Below are 20,880 nucleotides of genomic sequence, written 5' to 3'. Positions count from 1 at the left end.
AGGTCTACCAACATAATGCAGGAATCACAATTAGTGATTGGAAATATTCGTCCATTGTGACACATTGTATCGATGAGAAAAGGGGCCGATACTTTTTTGGGAGAATGTACATACCAACTTTATAGCTGCCATTGTCCTTAAGTTTTTGTATTGCATCATTTGATTACAGTGTTTGCTTATAAGTACTAATGCCAATGTGGGTTGAATAAGTTTAGAATACAGTACCATACAGTACTAATCATTTGATGAGCTTTCATAGTCTTTATTTCCTTAAATAAAAAAAATCTGGGTATGCAAGAATTTAATGGATGAAGGAAAGTACTCTATACATGTACTGTATATCCCTATTTATCTCTTATCAGTGATCATGATGGACAACAATTTATAAGAATATTAGATCCAATGGAACTAAACCTCATGCAGTACATGAGGTACGTAGAAAACATAGGTTTACCACTTAACTCAGTACAGCACAGAGAATATAACACAATTGAATTAGCTTACAAGGTATGAATTTTTCCATTATTTATTCATGATTTTTTAGTCGTCTAAAGTTGTATTGTTACACATCTGTATCACAGTACAGTACAGGTATATGCTAAAGGCTTGACCTTTTCTCTATACAGTACTGTACCGGCAATTGTTAATATATACTGTATGGATATTTTGTTTTTACTTTTCAGGTGTCCACAGAGAGAAGTGAGGAGCCATTACCTGTTGTCTCCACTCCTGTCAGCATACAACTTTGTCTCGACAACTGTTACCATTACAAGAAACACCTGCTACAAGTTGATCTTTTTATTTAATCCAAATTCTAATATTTGGTGAAAAAACATAAAGCCACTTGATTTTTGAAATGAGATACTGTACCAAAATTTTTAACAAAATATAAAATGTGAAATGAGAAGGAAATTTCACTGAGTGATGAAAATTCAGATGGAAAATAAAGTCTTTGTTACATGGACTTATGATGCTGGGTGATTTCACTTTGTAGTGCTGTTCTACCTCATTTGTGATTTCAGTGTCATGAAAAACATTTGAAATTTTTTGCTTCGATTAAGCATCAAAATAATAGTTGGTGGTATATATAAGATTGAAGTATCGGTGATCCTTTGTAGTGATGAACAATGGTTTGCTATAATAGCATTTGTATATGACGAGATGGCCAGCTGGTATCCTGACATAGAAATGGAGGAAACAGGTGTTGGTGGACGAGGAAGAGGGAATGGAGCAAATGGCACTAATGCACGGGGTTGTATTCGCCCACGACATTGTAATGGAGCTTCTTACAGAGACTCCGGGGAGATCAAGTTCTGCATATCAGAATACAAGAATGATGCATTCCAGGTGGGTACTTTAGGTAGCTATGGTACATTTTGACTTGTGACCTTTTGCCTTGAGTTTTGCCCAATTTTGTACACTGAAAGCAAGTGTGACAGCTCATAGATGCTAATGATTGTTGGTTGCTAAGTGAATCAGGCTTTGATGATGTCTCCTTGCCCATTGGATCATATTTTTGGCTTACTTTGTCAAGGTGTTTTATAACTTGAGAGGTAAGTAGAGGAAATGAACTACAGGGATGTACTGTACTGTACAGTACATGGATGAAAAGAATCAACTTGAAGTCAAGAATTTAGTACAGTACAGTATTTTGAAAAGCTGTATGTGTATGTAAATACTGGTGACCGGATAAAACCTCAATGAACAAAACCCCAGTCTCGTATATAAAATATAAAATAAAACACTTTTATGCTTAGGCTAGTGTTGACAAATGACAAGCCTGTTGCGGTTTTGTCATGGAACCGTAAATACTGTACTGGTTTAACATTTAATGTCCAATTGTGAGAAAACTACATTTACACTGCTCTGCTTTGTTGAATGATCACACAAGGAATCTGATTCACATTCCTTTTATATTAAACCTTCAACTACAACAAAGATTGCATTGAAACATAACAGTTACAAAAAGTTGTATTAGCACATATAAATGGAGGTTGCATCTATTGTGTAGCTGGTTGGGTTGGGTCAGTCAGCTGACCTGGCAGCCACTGCCTCCACAGGGAGGTAAAGTCAAACCCTAAGGGATTTTTCCAAATGTATCAAACAAAAACATGAGACAAGATTGGACCAATACAGACAGATACTGGCTAACTGACTGATAATAATGGAGAAATAAGCAATAATCTGCACTGATATTTTTCATCAGTTTCACAACCGAAGATTTAAACATGACACCAACTACTGCATATACAGAGATAGTGAAGAAAATAGATTAAGCGAGATTGTAGTAACTAGTAACGATGTTAATAAACAAATAGATAAACTAGATCCAAATAAGTCACCAGGTCCTGATGAGATATTTGCTAGAATATTAAAGGAATGTAAGGAAGAACTTAGTATGCCCTTAGCAAATTTGTTTAACATGTCATTAAAAATGGGTGTAGAACCAGAATCCTGGAGGATAGCGAATGTGATACCGATTTTCAAGAACGGAGATAGATCACTATCCTCTAACTACCGTCCAATTAGTTTAACATCAATTGTAGGCAAATTACTGGAAGCAATACGTAATTTCAAATTTAATTCAAAATTTCCTGGAGAAGCACAAATTGATCTGTGATTCTCAGCATAGTTTCACAAGTTGATGTTCATGTCTGACAAATCTACTGGGAGTCCATAAATGATTTCCCTAATAACAGTGGTAGACCATGCTTTAATCAGGGTAATCATATATGGACACCCTGTATTATCATTCTTTTTAACTGTTTTTGAATCAGTGGATGACAGACATGATTATGATCTGGTATACCTTGACTGTAGCAAACCCTTCGACAGTTCCACACGAAAGACTAATATGAAAATTGGAGATGTTCTCCACTGGATTAGGGAGTGGTTACAGGACAGTAAACAGTGAGTCAGTATTTATGGCACCAAATCCGATTGGGGTAACGTCACTAGTGGAGTACCCCAATGCTCAGTACTTGGACCATTATTATTTATTATACATGTTCATAAATGACATAGATATAGGCGTAGACAGCAACATGAGTCAATTTGCAGCCAACACTAAACTAGGGCTTGTAATTAAATGTGACGAGGACTCCGCAAAACTACAGCTATATCTCCAAAAAAATTTTGCATGGTCTGAAAAATGGCAGATGAAATTTAATGTGGACAAATTTAAAGTACTTAGTCTAGGAGATGTAAACAGAGAAACCAGATATCAGATGAACAAAATTTATATAGAGAAATCAGACTGTGGTGAGAAAGATTTAGGAGTAATGACAAGTAGGAATCCTAAACCAAGACAACAATGCGTATTTGCTCGAAACACGGCTAATAAAGTACTTGGGTTCGTACATTGGAGTGCTAGTTACAAGACTAGCAAGGTTATCCTAAAACTATATCTTGCGCTTGTGAGACCTCACTTGGATTAAGCAGTTCAGTTTTGGTGTAATATGCACCTTCAAGGCATATTACACCCAACACTCTTTTGGTCGTATCTGTAGTGCCATGGACGCAGACCCTAACCTTGATGTTGTCGAGTGTTGGAAGGATTATAGCATTGTGGACTGCATTACCAACATCAGAGAATCATTCAATGAACTTAAACCAGAGACAGTGAATGCTTGTTGGTGCACCTTATGGCCTGAGTGTGTGAATAACTTCAGGGATTTCCATCCATAGTAAAGGATGTGAATGATAATGTGAGTGTTGCACGTCAGTTGGGTGGTGAGGGGTTTGTGGACATGGCTGCTGAAGACTTGGAAGAGCTGATTGATGGGCATGGAGAAGAACTTACAGAAGAGGATTTGGAAGAGTTGGTAAAAAGTGCCGAGGAAGATGAAGACATTATGGAATTGCAACAAGGTTGGAGCTTGGACAATTTTGGTGAACTATTTCGACATGTGAAGGTGGTAACTGATTTCATTGCTGAACCACGACCCTTCCATGGAACGGAGCCTTAAGATCATCCAAGAAATCAACGAGGTATTGTTCCCGACCAGGAAATATTTAAAGACCTAAAATCCAAGAAAAAACAACTACCAATCATGATGTTTTTCAAGAAAGAACCAGCCACTCGCCCAGCTGATTCGTCTCCCTCCCTCACTCAGCTGCTACTGCCACCACTCCACCCTCCCAACCACCCACCACCTCATCACCCACCTCCCGGCCAAGCGCCTCACCACCTCCCGCCTCTGCGACAACCACCACTGCATCACCCTCTTCCAACAGTGATCCCGATGATCCCCCTATGTTTCAGTAACCAGATGTCTCCCTACTGTACAGTACACCACTTACGAATGTAAGTAGTATTAGTGACTTAAGTTTCTCTTACACAGTACGTACAGTAGTGCACTAAGGTAGTATAAGTTGCTATTCGCAGTTTTGCCAATTCGAGCCATTCCTTGGAGCCTAACCCTTGTGAATGGCAAGGATTTACTGAATATGCCCAAGACCACAATGGCCTTGTTATAGCCAATGGATCAATGTGTGATTGCCAGCATTAAGGCATACTATTTACATAGAACATTGAAACAACTCATAGCAGCAATTGATGGGGAGGATAAACAATAAGTTAGGGAACTTTGAAAGAAATTTAACATCACGAACGCTGTGGAAAACATTGCCGAGTCCTGGGATGAAGTGAAGACAACAACAATGAATGGTGCGTGGAAGAACATCTGGCCAGAATACATCCACGACTTTCAAGGTTTTCCCCAAGTTCAAACCTTAAATGAAGTGCAACAAGAAATTGTAACACTGGCAAATGGTACAGGGTTTGAGGACATGGTTTAAGATGGTGTGGTTGAGTTGTTAGCGTTCCACAGAGAAGATCTGTCCAATGAGGCTGTGAGTTGACAACAAACCAATTGGCTAAAGGGTTAGGTAAGTAATATAGATGAAGTTTTGGAAATCTTTGCTACTAACGACCCTGATCGTGAATTTAGCCTCGAATTTGCAAGAGGCACGGAGAACCTCATGAGTGGCTACAAGGAGCTCTACAATCAAAAATTGCGCTGTCAACGCCAAACAACTTTAGACAAGTTTTTTGCCAGGACCACAGCCTGCAGCAACTGAAGCAGATGATGATGACGATATGCAGGGAGAGGCAGGAGTCAGCCGTGACCCTCCGTCTCCCCCCCCCCCCCCCGTACACTAACTCCAATTGCACCACCTCACCTCACTCACCACTCAACATCATTTCTACCAAGTTAAATTTGAGTGTTTTGTGCATTTATTACCATGTTACAACATGAATGAATCATTCTATGTGTCTATTTTCATTCATATATGTGCTTGTGTTACAGTTTTAGGGAGCAAAAAATTTCCTTAGGAATGCATCTCAACTTATATAAAGGGAGTCAATGGGAAACTTGGTCCCGCATTATGGAATTTCACAATGCAGTCTAAAAATACACTGTGATAGAAACTTCATTATTTTACCTGCAAATTGATAACAGAATGGTTTCTAATCTATAGCTATAATAAATAAGACATAAAGATTTTTTTTACCCCTAAATGGTGGCCATCATCAGTTGAAATTAGCTGTAGGGATGGCAGCCATCACCAGTGGATTTTTCAGGCTCCTTGTGTTCCATTTTTGCACATATGGGGGTGGAGGAGGATCTTTGCCAATTATGGATAAGGTAGAAACATATCTTAAATTAGTAAGTTGGTAATACAGGATAGGTTGACAACCTATCTAATAATATTTATTTTCAGAGCCAATCAGCTGAGAAGGTTGGACAACTACTTCCAGGGTTCATCAAGGCAGATGAAAGAAATTGACCAAAAGTAGACGTCTTTATGATTGTAGAGTATTATCAAAAACTCGGCCATCCAGCTATGAAGCACGTTAAATTACATCTGTCATCTGATCATCTCAAGCCCATCCCCTGGCCATGGTCGTCCCTAGTCCTTCCACAACATTAAATATAGACATCAGTGACGAAAACTTACATTTTCCAGACATGAAATAGAGAACAGTGATACTTCAGCAGTAATTTGTTATAACTAAAATTAAGGTATGCATGTGTATATCAACATTGTATATGGCCACAAGTCATGTGTTTCTGCTGGTAACAACACATACACCACAGCTGGCTGCCTCCACGCTTCTGCTCGGCAGCTCGACGCAACCAGTGATGTCACAACCAATCGCAGAGATTTTCACAGTCACGAGACTTTTTAGCAACTTTAACCTTTATTTTTGCCACTTTTTGGCCAAATTTATTTTAATATATCATTACCATAGTGAATTTAAGAGTTTTCTTTACCCGTTGACCTGCCATCTTAGGAAAAATTCCGACCGTCAACTCGTCTATTGGTAAAATTTTATTTATATATATTTAAACTTTAGTAAATGAGTAGGTGAAGGAAATCCAAACTTTGTCTGATATTGCCAAAAATGAGCCACAGGCGGCTCTTGTGGCATTCACCCATGGAGTCGAGCATTGCTGGAATTACTCTGGAAGAAGCCATCAAGGTTGCTTTTATCCCAACACTAGTGAAAAAACCCTTATTTAACCCCACCAGAAAGGTCATCACTCTTTGCATTACCACTGACACTGGGAGGAATGGGAATGAGCAATCCAGTGGAGTTTGGTACCACTGAACATCGGAACTCAGTCAAGCTCATGGCAGCCCTCACTGAGCATATAATAGCTCAGAGCGCAACAAATGAGGTGGATACCAATGAATTAAACAAGATTTGATAGTCCACTGCGACAGAGGAACAGCACACCCAAAGTGATAAACTGCAGCAACTCATGCCACAATTGCCAGAGAACTTGAAAAAGGGGAGTAGTTGTGGCACAGGAGGTGGGCGCCTCGAACTATCTGAAATGTCTAATAGCGTTACTGATAGGGGCAGGAGGTTTCGGCCTTAAAAAGCAAGAATTCTCAGATCCCATTGTTGTGAGGTGAGGTTAGCCAGTAGAAGGTTTGCCCCTACCAATGCGTGTGTAGCTCTTCCTATGACATTGACCACGCCATGGTGTGCAAGAAAGGTGGGTTTCGTATGCATGAGGCACGACGAAGTAAGGGATCTCACGGTAAATATGTTGAAGGAAATCTGACATGATGTCTTGGTGGAATCGACCCACCTTCCATTGGACGGTGAGAACCTCCGTCATAGGACTTCCAACACATCAAATGAAGCCTTTGTGGACGTGAGCGCTCGAGGATTCTGGACCACCTCTCCGAAAAAGCCGATTGTCCGTATCTTCTGGTGAATTTACTAAATGTATAAAAACGATAAATAATGATATAAAAAACAGCAAATATACGGTACCGTTTTTAAGGTATATAAGCCGGGAGTATTTACGAAAAATCTTGTGTGTACATTATTTTCCTCCTGTAGTCAAAGTTTTCTTAAAATAATATATACAGTACCAGTAAATGTGAGGAATGAATAAAAATAATACCAATAAATAAGTTACAACAAAAAATACTGTATTGCTAAACCAGTAAATAAAAGGTAAATGAAAGTTTAACAGTCATCATTTGCATACACTCCCTGCTTCACTACAGTAACGAAGACCAGCTGGGACGCCGATTCCTTAGCAACGCTCCCCACCCACTTCACTCTGCTGTCTCCTCCTATTACGTGTTTGCCCTTAGGACAATTATTTCTTTTACTTTTTTCACAATACAGGTACTCCTCGACTTACGACCACCCGGACATACGACCGCTGCAGTCGTATAAAATATTTTTCAAATTACGTATTTTCGAGTCCCGATGTGAGTGATCGCGCTGTGTACTGACAAAATTTTCGTTTGTAATTCCCTTTAAAATGGCTGGCAAGTGTAAAAGTGAGAGTTCTCTTGGTGCTGAAAAGAAAATGAGACACCCATTTTAGACTTTCTATGTATTTTCAAACTCTATGTAGAGTAGAGGACGCACATGTGTGAAGGATGGTGTGTGCATGTAACTCCAGTAAAAATAAATGAAGAAAAAATGATTCTCTGAAAATATGATTGAAAAACAAACTATATATTAGTAAACAGTAATAATAACAGTAAATCCAGTGAAACGTAGCAAAGAGGGAGGAGAGTTACAATGGCAGATGATGCTTTAACTACTGGTCCGCCCCCTCCCCCATTGCCAGGCGTACAATTGAAATACGAATCGGAGAAATACATATTTTGTAGTCTAATTTGAAAACGGTGACGGGCACAGTGATAAACAAATTATATAAACCATGCATTTACCTATGATAACATAATAAAAAACATTGTATCATTACTAGAGTGAATGAAATAATATTCCATCCATCAACAATTGACAATTCTGCTTATGTTTCCCGCCTCGGGCACCTGTGTCCTGCGCGCTGACATCTTAGTTACACGAGCTTAAAATGATCTTTGCTCTTTTTGGGGAATGCGTCTTAGGGAGGCTTCTTAGCCCACGGAGTCCCCAAATTTTGTCTGAATCTTTCGAGATCCGGATTTACCGAGTCCGATTCTTCGAGGGTTCACTGTAGTTACAATTACCGGTCTGCAGAATTTTTTCCACTCTGCTGATCTGTGAAGTTGTGAAGTTTGGGAACCACTGCATTAGCTAATTAACATTATCCTAGTAATCTTTGTATGTGCTAATGTGTTGTTTTTATAAGATAAAATGACTAAACACTCAACCCCCCAAATTTGTGATGACTAATTTAGCAATACCTATAGTATAATTCATACTTTAGTTAAAATTAATTTTTGTTTTTATTACAGATGATGCTGCTGATGAAAAGCAATCAGATGTTGACTGATGTTAAACTTGAGGTTGGTAGAGAAATCTTCCATGGCCACAAAATTGTTCTTGCTGCTGCCAGTCCATATTTTAAGGTACAGTACAGCTTGTGTACAGTATACTGTATGTTACTTTTTTTTGTGAAATTGGTTATTGTATTTTCCAAAAAAGACTGGCCATTTTGCAAACAAGCCAAAACCCTGTTATTTTGCAAAATGACCCTAAATGTTCAGCCATTTTGCATGTTGGTGATTTTGCAAAATTAACCTGTTAACAGGCCAAAGACCTGGAATCGGTAGAACATCTTCTGAGGCGATGTCTGGACAGAAATCTCGTCATAGTGTTGCTGTGAGTAATCTGCCGGAGGAAGGTTTAGAGATGGAAGAGCAGCTCACGGAAGGATTAGAAGCAGAAATTGAGGTGGATTCAGCCAGCAAGGAGCAGGACGACAACTCCAACCAAGCCGGCATTAGCTCAATATATGTTTCCTACTGTAAGAATTGTTGTGAATCGACAAGTGCAAGGACTGTGGGAGCCCCTGTCCTGCCTGTGCTCCATGCTCTGTTGTGGATGATAATGTTGATGGATTGTATGGTGAGTGTTCTGTGATCAACAGAAGGGGACTCAAGCTCAACGAAAGGAAACTAGAAGAAAACAACAGGATCAAGCCGAATAAATGATTGTGGTTTCTGTGGGGCACTTCTACCCATCTCAAGTGTGACCGACACTGTTTTGGTTCTGATCCCACTCGTTGATCTTGGACATGCAGAGTTTACAAATGTGAAGTCGGTAATCATTCAGGTAAAGGAAAATGGACAATATAAGCTTGGGAAGAAATATGGAATTCATTAACAGCTTCACACTTGAAATCAGTTGACCCAATATGTGGAGAAGTTCCTCTCCATTACAGATGTATCAGAAAGGGAGGAAATAAGTCTGCATGAAGTTGCCATTTCACATTCCATGGGCCACGCACAGTGCTTCATCAAGTGTAACTGCTCTAACTCTTGTCAAAGCAATGTAAGTTCAGTTCTCCTTGTGCAAACAAGTCGGAATAATAAGAACTGATAATTGTTTATTGTTTTATGCATTGAAGAGACTTTTCTTCAAGTTCTTCAGTTAAAGACTATTCCTTTCATTAGTGTTTTTATCAATGGAAATAAATACTGTACACTTATTGTGTGAATATTGTTCTGGATTTTTTACAAATTGGCCAGTAAGATTTGCAGTCATTTTGCAAAGTTACCAATATTCTTGTCTGTATGCATAATACCTGAAAACTTCAGGTCACTTTGCAAAATAACCATTTTTTTTTTTGCAGAATAACCAATTTCACATAAAAAACCTAACTCATCAGGTGTATTACTATTTTTATTTTATTTTTTTATTTTTTATTTTTTTTAATGCATATTACTACTACATACTGTATTTATTTAAGTAGGATATTTTGATATTGAAAACACATGATGATATACTGTATTATTGAATATATTTATCATGTTGGCTTAAACGATGAGGTTGACAGATAACATGTAGGAAATGTTAAAGGAAGGACAGGCAGTACATTTGAAGGTGCTCATACAATGTCACTTGAACAGTTACTGCTTGTCATGGTACTTTGCCCTAACACAGAAGCTAAAATCCAAGCTCCAGTTTGTTCAAAGCAAGGTGGTGAGGCTCATTCTTGACATGAAAGCAACAGATCACATTGGTCATGAAGGTTTACAATTACTGAACATGTCAAGCGTGGTGGATAGAGTGAAGCAACTGAGGTTGAATCACACTTACAGAATTTTCAGGTGATTGTGCCCAGATTATTAATAACAAACTTTGCAAGAATTAGAGATATGAACTGGCAGGGCACTACAGGGAGTGAAGACAATTTTATGGTACCTGGTATCTGCATTCAAGCAATAAGCACTTTTTTCTTTACTGCTATAACAGACTGGAATAAGTTACCAGACCACATCAAAACCAGTTACAGAATTAAGCAATTCAAAGCTTAAAAAAAAAAATACGTAATAGATGAAGCTGCAGCAAGAGACGAGAGTGAGTTTCTATACTGTATTATTAAACTGCAGAATCTAGAACCTGCGGAAGTGATCCGCCACCTTTGGATAGTCCAAGAGCAATGTAATGCCTGTTGAAAATTATCGGGAAACTTTTACCAGTACTCTTGTAATACAGTAATAATAATAAATGGTCTTTGTTTATCAAAAGATCCTCTTCTTAGGAATTCACTAGTGCTCAAATCACTTTAAAGTCAAGGACCTAAGGCTAAAAAGAAGATAATACAGTGCATGTACTACAAAAAAATAGTGACAGTTCATAGATCCTTAAGTTGCAACACTTCCTAAACCCTGTATTTTTCCATCAGGATCGTAAGGACTATAATCTTTCAAAAAAGTTGTTTCTTGAAGATCTCCACAGAATTCAGCTGCTTCATGGATGCAGGCAAAGGATTGGGCAGTGAAAGAACATTCTTGTACTGCTTTGCACTCCTCGAGGCAAGAGGGATCATCACTACTGCACAATATCATTTCAGAATTTGTGGTCAGAGGGTTTATTAGATTGGACAAGTACTTAGGATCATTAACATAAGTGCCTTAAAAGTCATTTGGCAGAGTTTAAACTCGAACCTAGCTTTAATTGGAAGCCAGTGCAATTTGACCAAGAATAGGGTAGTGAGAGTCCTCGGGGACGAGTAAAAATAAGCCTGGCAACCCTGTTCAACACTGTCTGAACTTTCTTCTGTAGATAATGAGGTAGGTAGACCCATAAAGAGTTACAATACTCACCCTGAGACAAAATAAGTGAATTTAATAGTGCCACAAGACACTGTCTATCCAAAAACTGTTTCACAGCATATACAGTATACTCTCGATTTAACAATATCCGATATAACAAGCTCTCGATTTAGCGTCTTGACACACAATCAAAGGTCAAATTGGAGAGGAGTTCCTCAGCCCTCACGAACTCCAGACATGTAATATAAGCCTACAGTTACCATTCATATGTAATAGATATATCCTGGTACAGTGGTCCCAGTTGCGAACACAATTCGTTCCAGAAGGTCGTTCATTAACCAAAAATTTCGTTCTTGAAACCATTGTTTCAATGGGATTTTGGGTAATTGGTTCCAGCTCACCGAAAATTACATACAAACTAAAAATAAATGCAGTAAAGTAAACTTACTTTGAGGTGTGCATGTAGAGGCTCCTGGTTGATGATGATGATGGGAATTAGAATGGGGGGAGGAGAAGGAAGAGAAGGCATTGGGGTGGAAAGTCACCCCATGCCGCCATTACACCCATAAAATTTTAGTTCACTTGGTGTAATTCAAGATTATTTTCTTTAAATCAACACTGCACTGCATTATATATTGTCAATATGTAAAATAAATTTCAAAATGACCAATAATTTGACTGGAAACACAGAATAAAATCGTTTATATTGAAGAGTCTCAAACAAGATGTTCCTTCTTCTGAACCGATAAATAAACTGACGCCAAGCTTGGTGTGTTGAGTGGCTGTTTGGCATAAAAAACTAGTTTCCAGTACTTCAATTATGTTCAATAATTGTTAAAATGACTAAAAAATTTATAAAACTTTTAAAATGATTGAATACAGTAGTACAACCTTCATGATATTTACTAAAATGGTAACAAATTTAAGCCCTAGAACCGATTACTGTATTGGCGTACTAATACTACAGCTGGTGAGCAGTCAAATGCAAGTGAAAACATGTTGGGAAAGTTAACAAAGAGAATTAGTTAACGTAAATTAGCAAGTGAAGAATCTTATGGAAGGTAATTCGTTAACTGAAATTTCGTTAACCAGGGCGTTCGTTAACCGAGAGATCACTGTATTATTATTATTAATATATCTTATAATACAAGGTATTCCTTTATTTTCCATACAGAATTGTTCCATGCATTTGTAATGTGTATAAGAATATAATTATACTATTGTGTACTAAATTTAGGGAATAGTATTAATAAATAATACAAACAGATGTTTGACATTGGCTCCACACCAGTGATAGTTAGCTGTGGTAGTGACGATGCAAGGACAATACCTCTGAATCGTCAGCTGATCTGGTGCACAGGTTGTAAACAATCCCTGTACTGGGCAATTCCTGGTGAACATGCCCGGTACCGATAAATATTTGGGCACGCTGTGCTGGCCATGTTCCCCCACCCACAAAGTTCTTCTTTGATATTCCTGTATCTGCCCCTGTACCTGTGGAAGTATTTCAAACATTAGAAACTTTAGAAAAATCTGCCAAGCTATTATGTACCTCAGTAACTGGTTATGTGAAAAGAAAAATTATTAATTTAAAGGAAAAAATTTAATACCCTGTAATGTGTTTTGGCAGGCCATGTTTACTGGTGGTTTACGTGAGTGTGAGATGGACACAGTAAAGCTACAGGGTGTGTGTCCCACAGTACTGGCTCACCTACTGTGCTTCATGTACACTGGGGAGATTGTCATTAACGAGATGCTTGTATGTCAGCTTCTTCCTGCAGCCACCATGCTTCAGGTCGGTATCTTATTAGTACATTATTATTATTAGTAGTAGTAGTAGTATTATCATTCTTTCAGCAATTAAGTTTCTTTTGGTTATACAGTACGTGTTCACACTGCATCACTATTAGTTAAGTTCTCAGGCATCTTTCAAGGACTGTAATACAGTATTTAATGTGTCTGTGCTGTATTTTAAAGTTATTCTCTTAAATGGGGTACCTTAGTTATAAAAGCGAAGCAGGCTAGGACAAAGCAGAGGCACAAAATAAGTTTTTAAAAATTTATTTTAAAAAAATGCAAATTTTTACCTAAGAAAGAGCCTAGGCTGGAAATTTGATGGTGTGGGTCTTATATTTATTTAAGGTGATTATCCTGGTATGAATAATACAGTTGTGTAAGCTTGAATTTATATGTGGTCATTCCTTTTACATCTGCAGGTACTGGATGTGTGATCACAGATTCTAGAGCACAACATGGTAGTAATATTGACAATATTTATCTTGACTGCTCAAACTTTTGACACTGAACTCAGATCAAAAACTAACTAAATGCAGGTATACTGTGTATAACATTTTGGGAAATTCTTCACAATCAATTTATAGCTTAATTTATGACAGTAACAATATGAGATGATGCATGGCACAATCATCATGTTTACCAGTGACAAGAGAAGTGTACAGCAAGTACTGTACTACAATATGCTAGAACTAGTAGGAAAATTGTTAGTATGAATCATAAATGAATAGTCAGATGCTGTTCACTTCTCCATACAAAACTTTGATGATGAGTTTAAAGTTATCCAAAGAAGTTAAATATCTCCAGTTGTGAAACCTTATAGCATTGACTCTTTAGCTTTTAATATAGCCACAAGAAAGTATGCTAAGATTTCATGATGAAAAATTAAATATGTTGCATCTTTGTCATATTAATAGTGAGGTCAGTTATAGATGTGGCATTCATCCTAAAATCCGACTTTATAACCAAGCATGAAATGGTCAACTGAGATCCCACCCATCTTTTCATGGAGTGCTGAATTGAGTTTGAACTGAGGGCCAACTGAGATTGCTTCCTAATTTCTTACCTATTTTCTAACCATCGCAGAAGTGTGTACGGCAGACTTGTGGCTGTCAGTTTGGCATCTGACCTCATCAGTTTGCCTCCCTCCTTTTTGGGGTGGGGGGTTGGGTGGGATGAGTTATAGATGAATTGAGTGAAATTCTGTCTCCAACTCTATGGTTTTCATCAGATTTCTGGGGTATATTCCAGGTCACACAAGAGGAGAGGAGGCCTGGTAATTGTGGGACCTCAGCTTGCAAGCAGAAGTAGCTACATGAGATGCCGCCCATACTTTGATATGAAATGGGGGTTTTAGGATCAATTCCACATTTTGTCATCTTATGTTGAGTGTAGAATGACTTCCAAATTATATAGATTTCACCTAATAATACCTATATACCTTTCAACAATTGTATTACCATATAGTTTTGTGTTTCAGATGAATCATGTAATTGATGCATGCTGCACGTTCCTAGAGCAGCAACTGGAGGCTGGGAATGCCATTGGAATTGCTAATTTTGCTCAGCAACATGGCTGCATGGATTTGTATCATAAGGCCAATACATTTATTGAGCAACATTTCTCAGAGGTAATTAATTTTCATAACAAGGAATTTAGTAGCCTAAAAATGGAAGAGAAAACAATTTTACTCTTAATTATAAAGCAATTTGATCCTAAAGAGTAATAAACTTCATAAATTTTGCATCTTTTGTAGATCAAAATTGCCAACTTCTCTATTTCTTATTATTTTTGCACGAGAATGGTACTACCTGTGTATGCTGAAACCCATTCAATAATTTTACATGCACAATACAGAAGTACTTTATCATTAAATTGGAAATTTACTTTACGAAAGATTTGAACATTCTAAATATGAAATTTAACAATACAGAATAACAGAGTAAATGAGGAGAAATTGGATCATCAGGCAACTGAGTCATTGACAGTATGTGTGGTGTTGTTGGTGATGAAATTGTTTGTGTTTACATGAATTTTAAGAGCAAATTATTTGGTCCCTAATAGCCATGAATAATGAGGTGTACAGTACTTTATACAAAAAAATAATGGAAAAATTGCCTTGATGTTCTAAAATTTTTTTATTGCAATGAATTTTTGGAACGCATCCCTTGCGATAACCTGGATATTCCTCTTTTATGCATACAGTACAGGGGGTCCCCAGATTCTGAACGGGTTCCGTTCCTGAGGACGTTATTAATTTGGACTTGTCTGAAGTCAGAACACATGCTATATGCATACCTTACTTACAGAACAATGTTTAAAATCCCACTATTTTATAGCCTCAGTCTTTATACATCTAAAATCACTTAATTTAAGACGAAAGAAGAAATAGAATGATAAAATACAGTCAGTGAAAGTAAAAAATAAGCCATCTGGTAAATAAAATACTGTAAATTTCAAGTTTAAACGTGTTTGTATCGGCTGATGTTTGTAAGTCGGGGGCTGTACTATGTTTTCTCTCATAATCTGAAACAAGTCCTTGTTAGTAGCTAAACTATTTTCTGAGGTTGCTGCACATGCCAATATAGGAAAATACATGTAGGGTATGGATATAAATGCATGTATAGCTTAACAGCAACATTTTCTTTAGGTTTCGTTGGAAGAAGAATTTTTGAAGTTATCGAGTTACCAGTTAGTGAATCTTATACAGCGAGATGAGCTGAATGTACCTGATGAGAAGGATGTTTACAATGCTGTTCTTAAGTGGGTGATGCATGATGAGGATAATAGACAACCCAAGATGGAGCTTATTCTACAGGCAGTCAGGTTAGTGCTTTCACAGTTTAAAGTCTCTCGTTAAGGTGGGTGAACTAACATTTTTAGGCTGTAATATTTGTGAAGATTACTGTAATGAATCAAAACCATGGAAGGAAGCATTGCATGGTTGTGTTATTGGTACCATCAGAACTTAATCTGTTTATATTTTCAAAATAACCCGAATATAATAATTGATTAGTATGTGCATCGAATGAATTTGTGTTTTATAATCATATAACTTGCCAGGATTATTGATTGATGATACTTAGATTGTTTTAAGTTATGGAAATGTTGAAGAGTAAAGTCATAGGACAAAAATATGCATACAAGTACACTCCTCAATAAATATAACGTTAGATTTTCCGTCGCTACATTTTGAAATGCTAGACGAAACGCTTTGATATGATCCTCAGTGCATCATCATAAGTTGGTACCCCTGCTCACCATTTCAGCAACAGCTAGAGATGGGAGTTGGATTGGGGGAGGGAATCGTCTTTGTGTACAAGATACTTCAATATAGCAAGAAATCCATTAAACTATACAGTTGGGTCTCACTTTACGTGGTTAATGTAACCCTCAGGGTACCGCGGAAAGTGAGAAACGCGTAAAGTGAATAACATAACATATGGGATTAATTGAAATAGAGACCGGACGACCCCCAAACTCCACATTTTGCTGACACAATTATGTTGAAGTAAAAATTTTATCTTAACTTTATGATGGAATGCACAAACAAATATAGAAGAGGTTAGGTTTGGAAAAATAAAAAGGTTAAGTTAGGAAAAATAAAAAGGTTAAGTTAGGAAAACTAAAAGTTAGGTTGAACACTTAAGTTAGTAAGAGATGGAGTGCATCACGAGGGGATGGAGACGGTTCTGAAGAGGCAGGGGCAGGCTACTGGCCCTCAGGTGATCACCATCACTGTCATCCCACACTTGTCCAGGGCCTCCTGACAAATCTCTCAGTCATCTTCACTGTCTCTACCCCTGTCACTATCACTGGCCCAGGCTGGCTGTGGTGGAGTTCTGGCCGAAGATCTCGTTGTCGCTTTGCTGGCCCGGCTGGTGTTTATGTTGTCTGATAAACCTTGATGTGGGGCTCCATAGTCTGCAGCAGCTGGGTAGTGAAGATTTCATACCTGTTTGCGTCATAATTAAATGGGAAAGGAGGAGCTTGGGGAAATCACACTCGATGGCACCCTAACATTACTATGGGATGGCAGTGTTCTTCTTGGGATGGCCTTTTCCTATACTCTTCACTGGCAATCATCATCATCTACCATCGTCGAGTAGTCACATCAGGTTCCATTATCACCTCCAGGATGTAAATGGATTGGTGGTCTCAAGACCTGTAAGCACCAACACTCTTGCAGTTTCTCTGGCAAGGTCACTACTACTGCAACAGTCTGAACCTCACCAGTGCAGATTGACAAGCGCCACGGAATGCCTTGCAACACATGTCTCCATGCGTGGCAGACAGTTGCTTCAGACAGCTGATCCTATGCCTCCACCGAAATCACAGCTTTCTTGATGTTAAATATTCTCCAGAATTGTTTGAAAAGTATTTTTTGCTGCCATTTCCAACTGTTGATCCTAAATCTTCTTCGCTCTTACCCCTTTTTGGTGGTGGTGTCACTCAGGAATTCATAACTCTTCCTGGTGTTGGTGAAGTCGTTCCAGAGCGAATTTTTTGTTGAGAATGCAGCTTTTACATTAGATTAACTCTTGGTCCATAGAGGTGTAATATAGGCAAGTGTTGGGAGGAAAGAATCACTTTACGTTGGGGTAGCGATCTAACGGTAAGGCGGGTATCCTGATGCGTTGTCAGCAGCAAAATCTTGACTGGCATTCTGTTGCTCTGGGTACCTTTACGCATCGGGAACAAACAGTCATCAAACTAGGAGATGGGCAGTGTAGAAGACATCCTCGCCTTACGTCGCGGTCAGCCAGTGGACATTTAAGCTTTGTTCATGTCCATGCTCTTGTAGGCGTCTTGGCTTGCGGGCTGTGTGGATTACCGATGGCAGGCTTGAGTACCGGAGGCATTGGTGTTGGTAAACAGGGCGGTGATGCTCTCCTTCTGCATCTTCCGGCCCGGTCCACTGGCATTCTTCTGTGAAGGTCTTGGAAGGTAAGCACCAAAGACCGGAATTCGTCATGTTAAACGCACCACCAATTAGTCGTTCTTTGTCCTTCCTCCATATTCCAGAGTAAAAGCGGAGGAAATTCCCTAGCATGGCCGCAGTCAGCCTTTCGCTTCTTCACCACCAATGTTTATATTGGTGATCTTGTTCATCTTAAGCCTCTGTAACCACCCAGAGGAAAGTTAAGGGTTTGGGCTCTGTAATTCCCATCTTCATGACACTGCAGCATACAGTTCAAATGCGTGCTCTTAACAGAGCACATATAGGCCGGCATGTTCCGTCGCGCCTGACGCCTGCAGTAGCTCACAAGTAATTTTTCCGTCTTGAAAACACCTGGTTGTAAAAATACTTGATCATAAAGAAGCACCTGTAGACTTTGTGATCTTCATGTGCTCCTTTTTCTTAGCTGCATCCTTCTTTGCTCGTCCGGATCTTAGATTAGATTCACCATCTTGCTGTGAGCCAAATCAACCTGTCTTGTTCCTTCTCTAACTCTTGGATGATCTTGTACTTCACCTCGTGGCTTAAGGAGCGTCGTGTCTTCCTGGGCTTAGGTGCGGCTGGGTCAGGCAAGGAAAGGTTTTCTTTAGGTGGTCGGCGGAAGCCATTTACAGAACAATGGATGCGATTGCTGTGTGGCCTGGGCGGAGGGATGAAACTGCCGAGGCTGGGTGGCGTCGTCTTTCCTCCCTCCCTCCCCTGGGTGGATCGTCGCAATACTTTTAAACATTCAGCTAGCAGCGGAGGTAAAGGATGCATGTGTCATGATCCCGATCACGTCATATGGCGTCGATGATACTTATAACAGAGACATGCACTGTGCAACCTTACTCTGTAACCTTACAGCGTTGGCCAGGCGGAGGAGCAGGCGGGTGGGGCGAATCTAAAAATAGCGTCGAGCCGGACACTCCGCGTAATGGGGTACACGCACTGCGGAATGTGAGCATCCTGGGATCCGGCAGGGCACCGCGTAAACGTGGAAACGCGGAATGTGGGACCGTGTAAAGTGAGGGTTGACTGTATTAATGTATGTATTGTTGAAAAAGTTATACACTCCTTCATGCTCAAAGGTCGCAGATGTACAACTACCAACCGTTCAGAAACAGGTTGAGCAACATTGCTTGGAAAGCCTCGAAGCACATCGATCCCATGGCTAACGATACTTTTTTGGGGGACTATACATAACTCATCAACCAGACATACATACTTGTGTATGTATGTTTAAACATGCATGTTTACATATATGAACTCTCACTCTATTTATAGACAAAGCTAAAAAATCTGAATATCTTTGGATTAAGCAGTGTGCATTTGGATTTCTAAAAGTTACATACAGGTACAGATATCCCTGGAGATACGAACATTTGCACCACTTATTTTGAGTTACGAAAGCTTCCCTCACTTCTACAAATTTGGGTCTGGGAAAAAATTAAAATTTTGTGCAATGCCATCTTGGGGAGAGATGTACAGAGTAAGCCCCCTACTCAGCCCACCCCTGCTTGCCCTCTTGTGGTGGTGAGCCCTGACTACCCTCCCATAAGGTATTTTCTTAACTTTTTCATCTGTTAGGTAGTGAGTGTGCAGATTGTGGGAGAGGCAGGCATTGAAGCAGTGAGGCAGGTGTGAATGAGGGCCAAGTTGTGAGTTGTCTTATTGTTATTTTTCAACTCAAATTTTCTGGGAAATATAATTTTTTTTTTTTTTTTACCGTTACATGCACATACAATTATACAGAATGTAAAAATAATTATCATAAGGTCAAAAACATGAAGGGATTAAAAAAATTATGTGTGGGAATCGTGGAAGGGGTAGTGCCACGGGAGGGGGGGTACAGAGACGGTACCTAGGCGTCCAGTCAAGCTGGGAGTTGCGTTGTTATTTTTCAACTTGTATTTCCATGTAGGTATACCTACCTACTTTTTTTTTTTTTTTACTCTGTTACATGGACATACAATTTTCAAACAGAATGTGTAAAAGAAAAAATAAGGTAATTAGCATAAAGGGTTTAAACATTTATTAGTGTGTGGGAGCGAACATTGAGGGGGAGAATGAGTGAACCATAGGCTGACATTCCCTCACCTTTACTCACAGCTCTGCTCTCTCCTGCCAAATGACAATGCAGTACAGTGACCCCTCCGTTAACGAACTCAATCCGTTCCAGAAGGTCGTTCGTTAACCGAAAAGTTCGTTAACCGAAACCATTGTTTCAATGGGTTTTTGGGTAATTGGTTCCAGCTCATCGAAAATTTCCTAAATTCAACAAAAATGGTAGAAATTTCACTTACTTTGAGGTGTGTATGTAGAAGGCTCCTGGATGATGATGATGGGATTTAGAATGGGGGTGGAGGAGAAGGAAGAAGAGAAGGCATTGGGGTGGAAGAGAAGTCACCCCATGGTGCCATTTCTCCCATAAAATTTTAGCTCTCTTGGTGTAATTCAAGATTATTTTCTTTAAATCAATACTGCACTGCATTATATATTGTCAATATGTAAAATATATTTCAAAATGACCAATAATTTGCTTGGAAACAGAAAAAAAGCGTTTAGTTGAAGAGAGTCTCAAGCAAGATGTTACCTCCAGTGAAAACAGAGAGAGACTAACTCCTGTTTGCTGTGTTAAGAGGCTGGATGCT

The 20,880-nt window shown here is 38.9% G+C and overlaps 1 protein-coding gene across 3 annotated transcripts in view; it reads left to right on the top strand.

Annotated features, from left to right (window-relative positions):
• LOC121862376 (kelch-like ECH-associated protein 1) overlaps positions 1-20,880 on the top strand; it is a 141,526-nt gene that overhangs the window by 81,353 nt on the left and 39,293 nt on the right. For 2 of the 3 annotated variants that reach the window (XM_042360633.1, XM_042360634.1), the window contains exons 2-6: positions 684-1,347; positions 8,728-8,841; positions 13,124-13,288; positions 14,768-14,917; positions 15,938-16,113. In XM_042360633.1, the coding sequence (XP_042216567.1) occupies positions 1,162-1,347; positions 8,728-8,841; positions 13,124-13,288; positions 14,768-14,917; positions 15,938-16,113 (791 nt within the window). In that variant the 5' untranslated portion in view covers positions 684-1,161. The remainder of the gene's footprint in view (positions 1-683; positions 1,348-8,727; positions 8,842-13,123; positions 13,289-14,767; positions 14,918-15,937; positions 16,114-20,880) is intronic. The other variant, XM_042360635.1, reaches the window with a different exon arrangement.

The sequence above is a fragment of the Homarus americanus genome, unplaced genomic scaffold (assembly GCF_018991925.1).
Source record: "Homarus americanus isolate GMGI-L3 unplaced genomic scaffold, GMGI_Hamer_2.0 scaffold31037, whole genome shotgun sequence".
NCBI classification, from domain to species: Eukaryota; Metazoa; Arthropoda; class Malacostraca; order Decapoda; family Nephropidae; genus Homarus; species Homarus americanus.
This window is presented reverse-complemented; position numbering and strand designations above follow the sequence as displayed.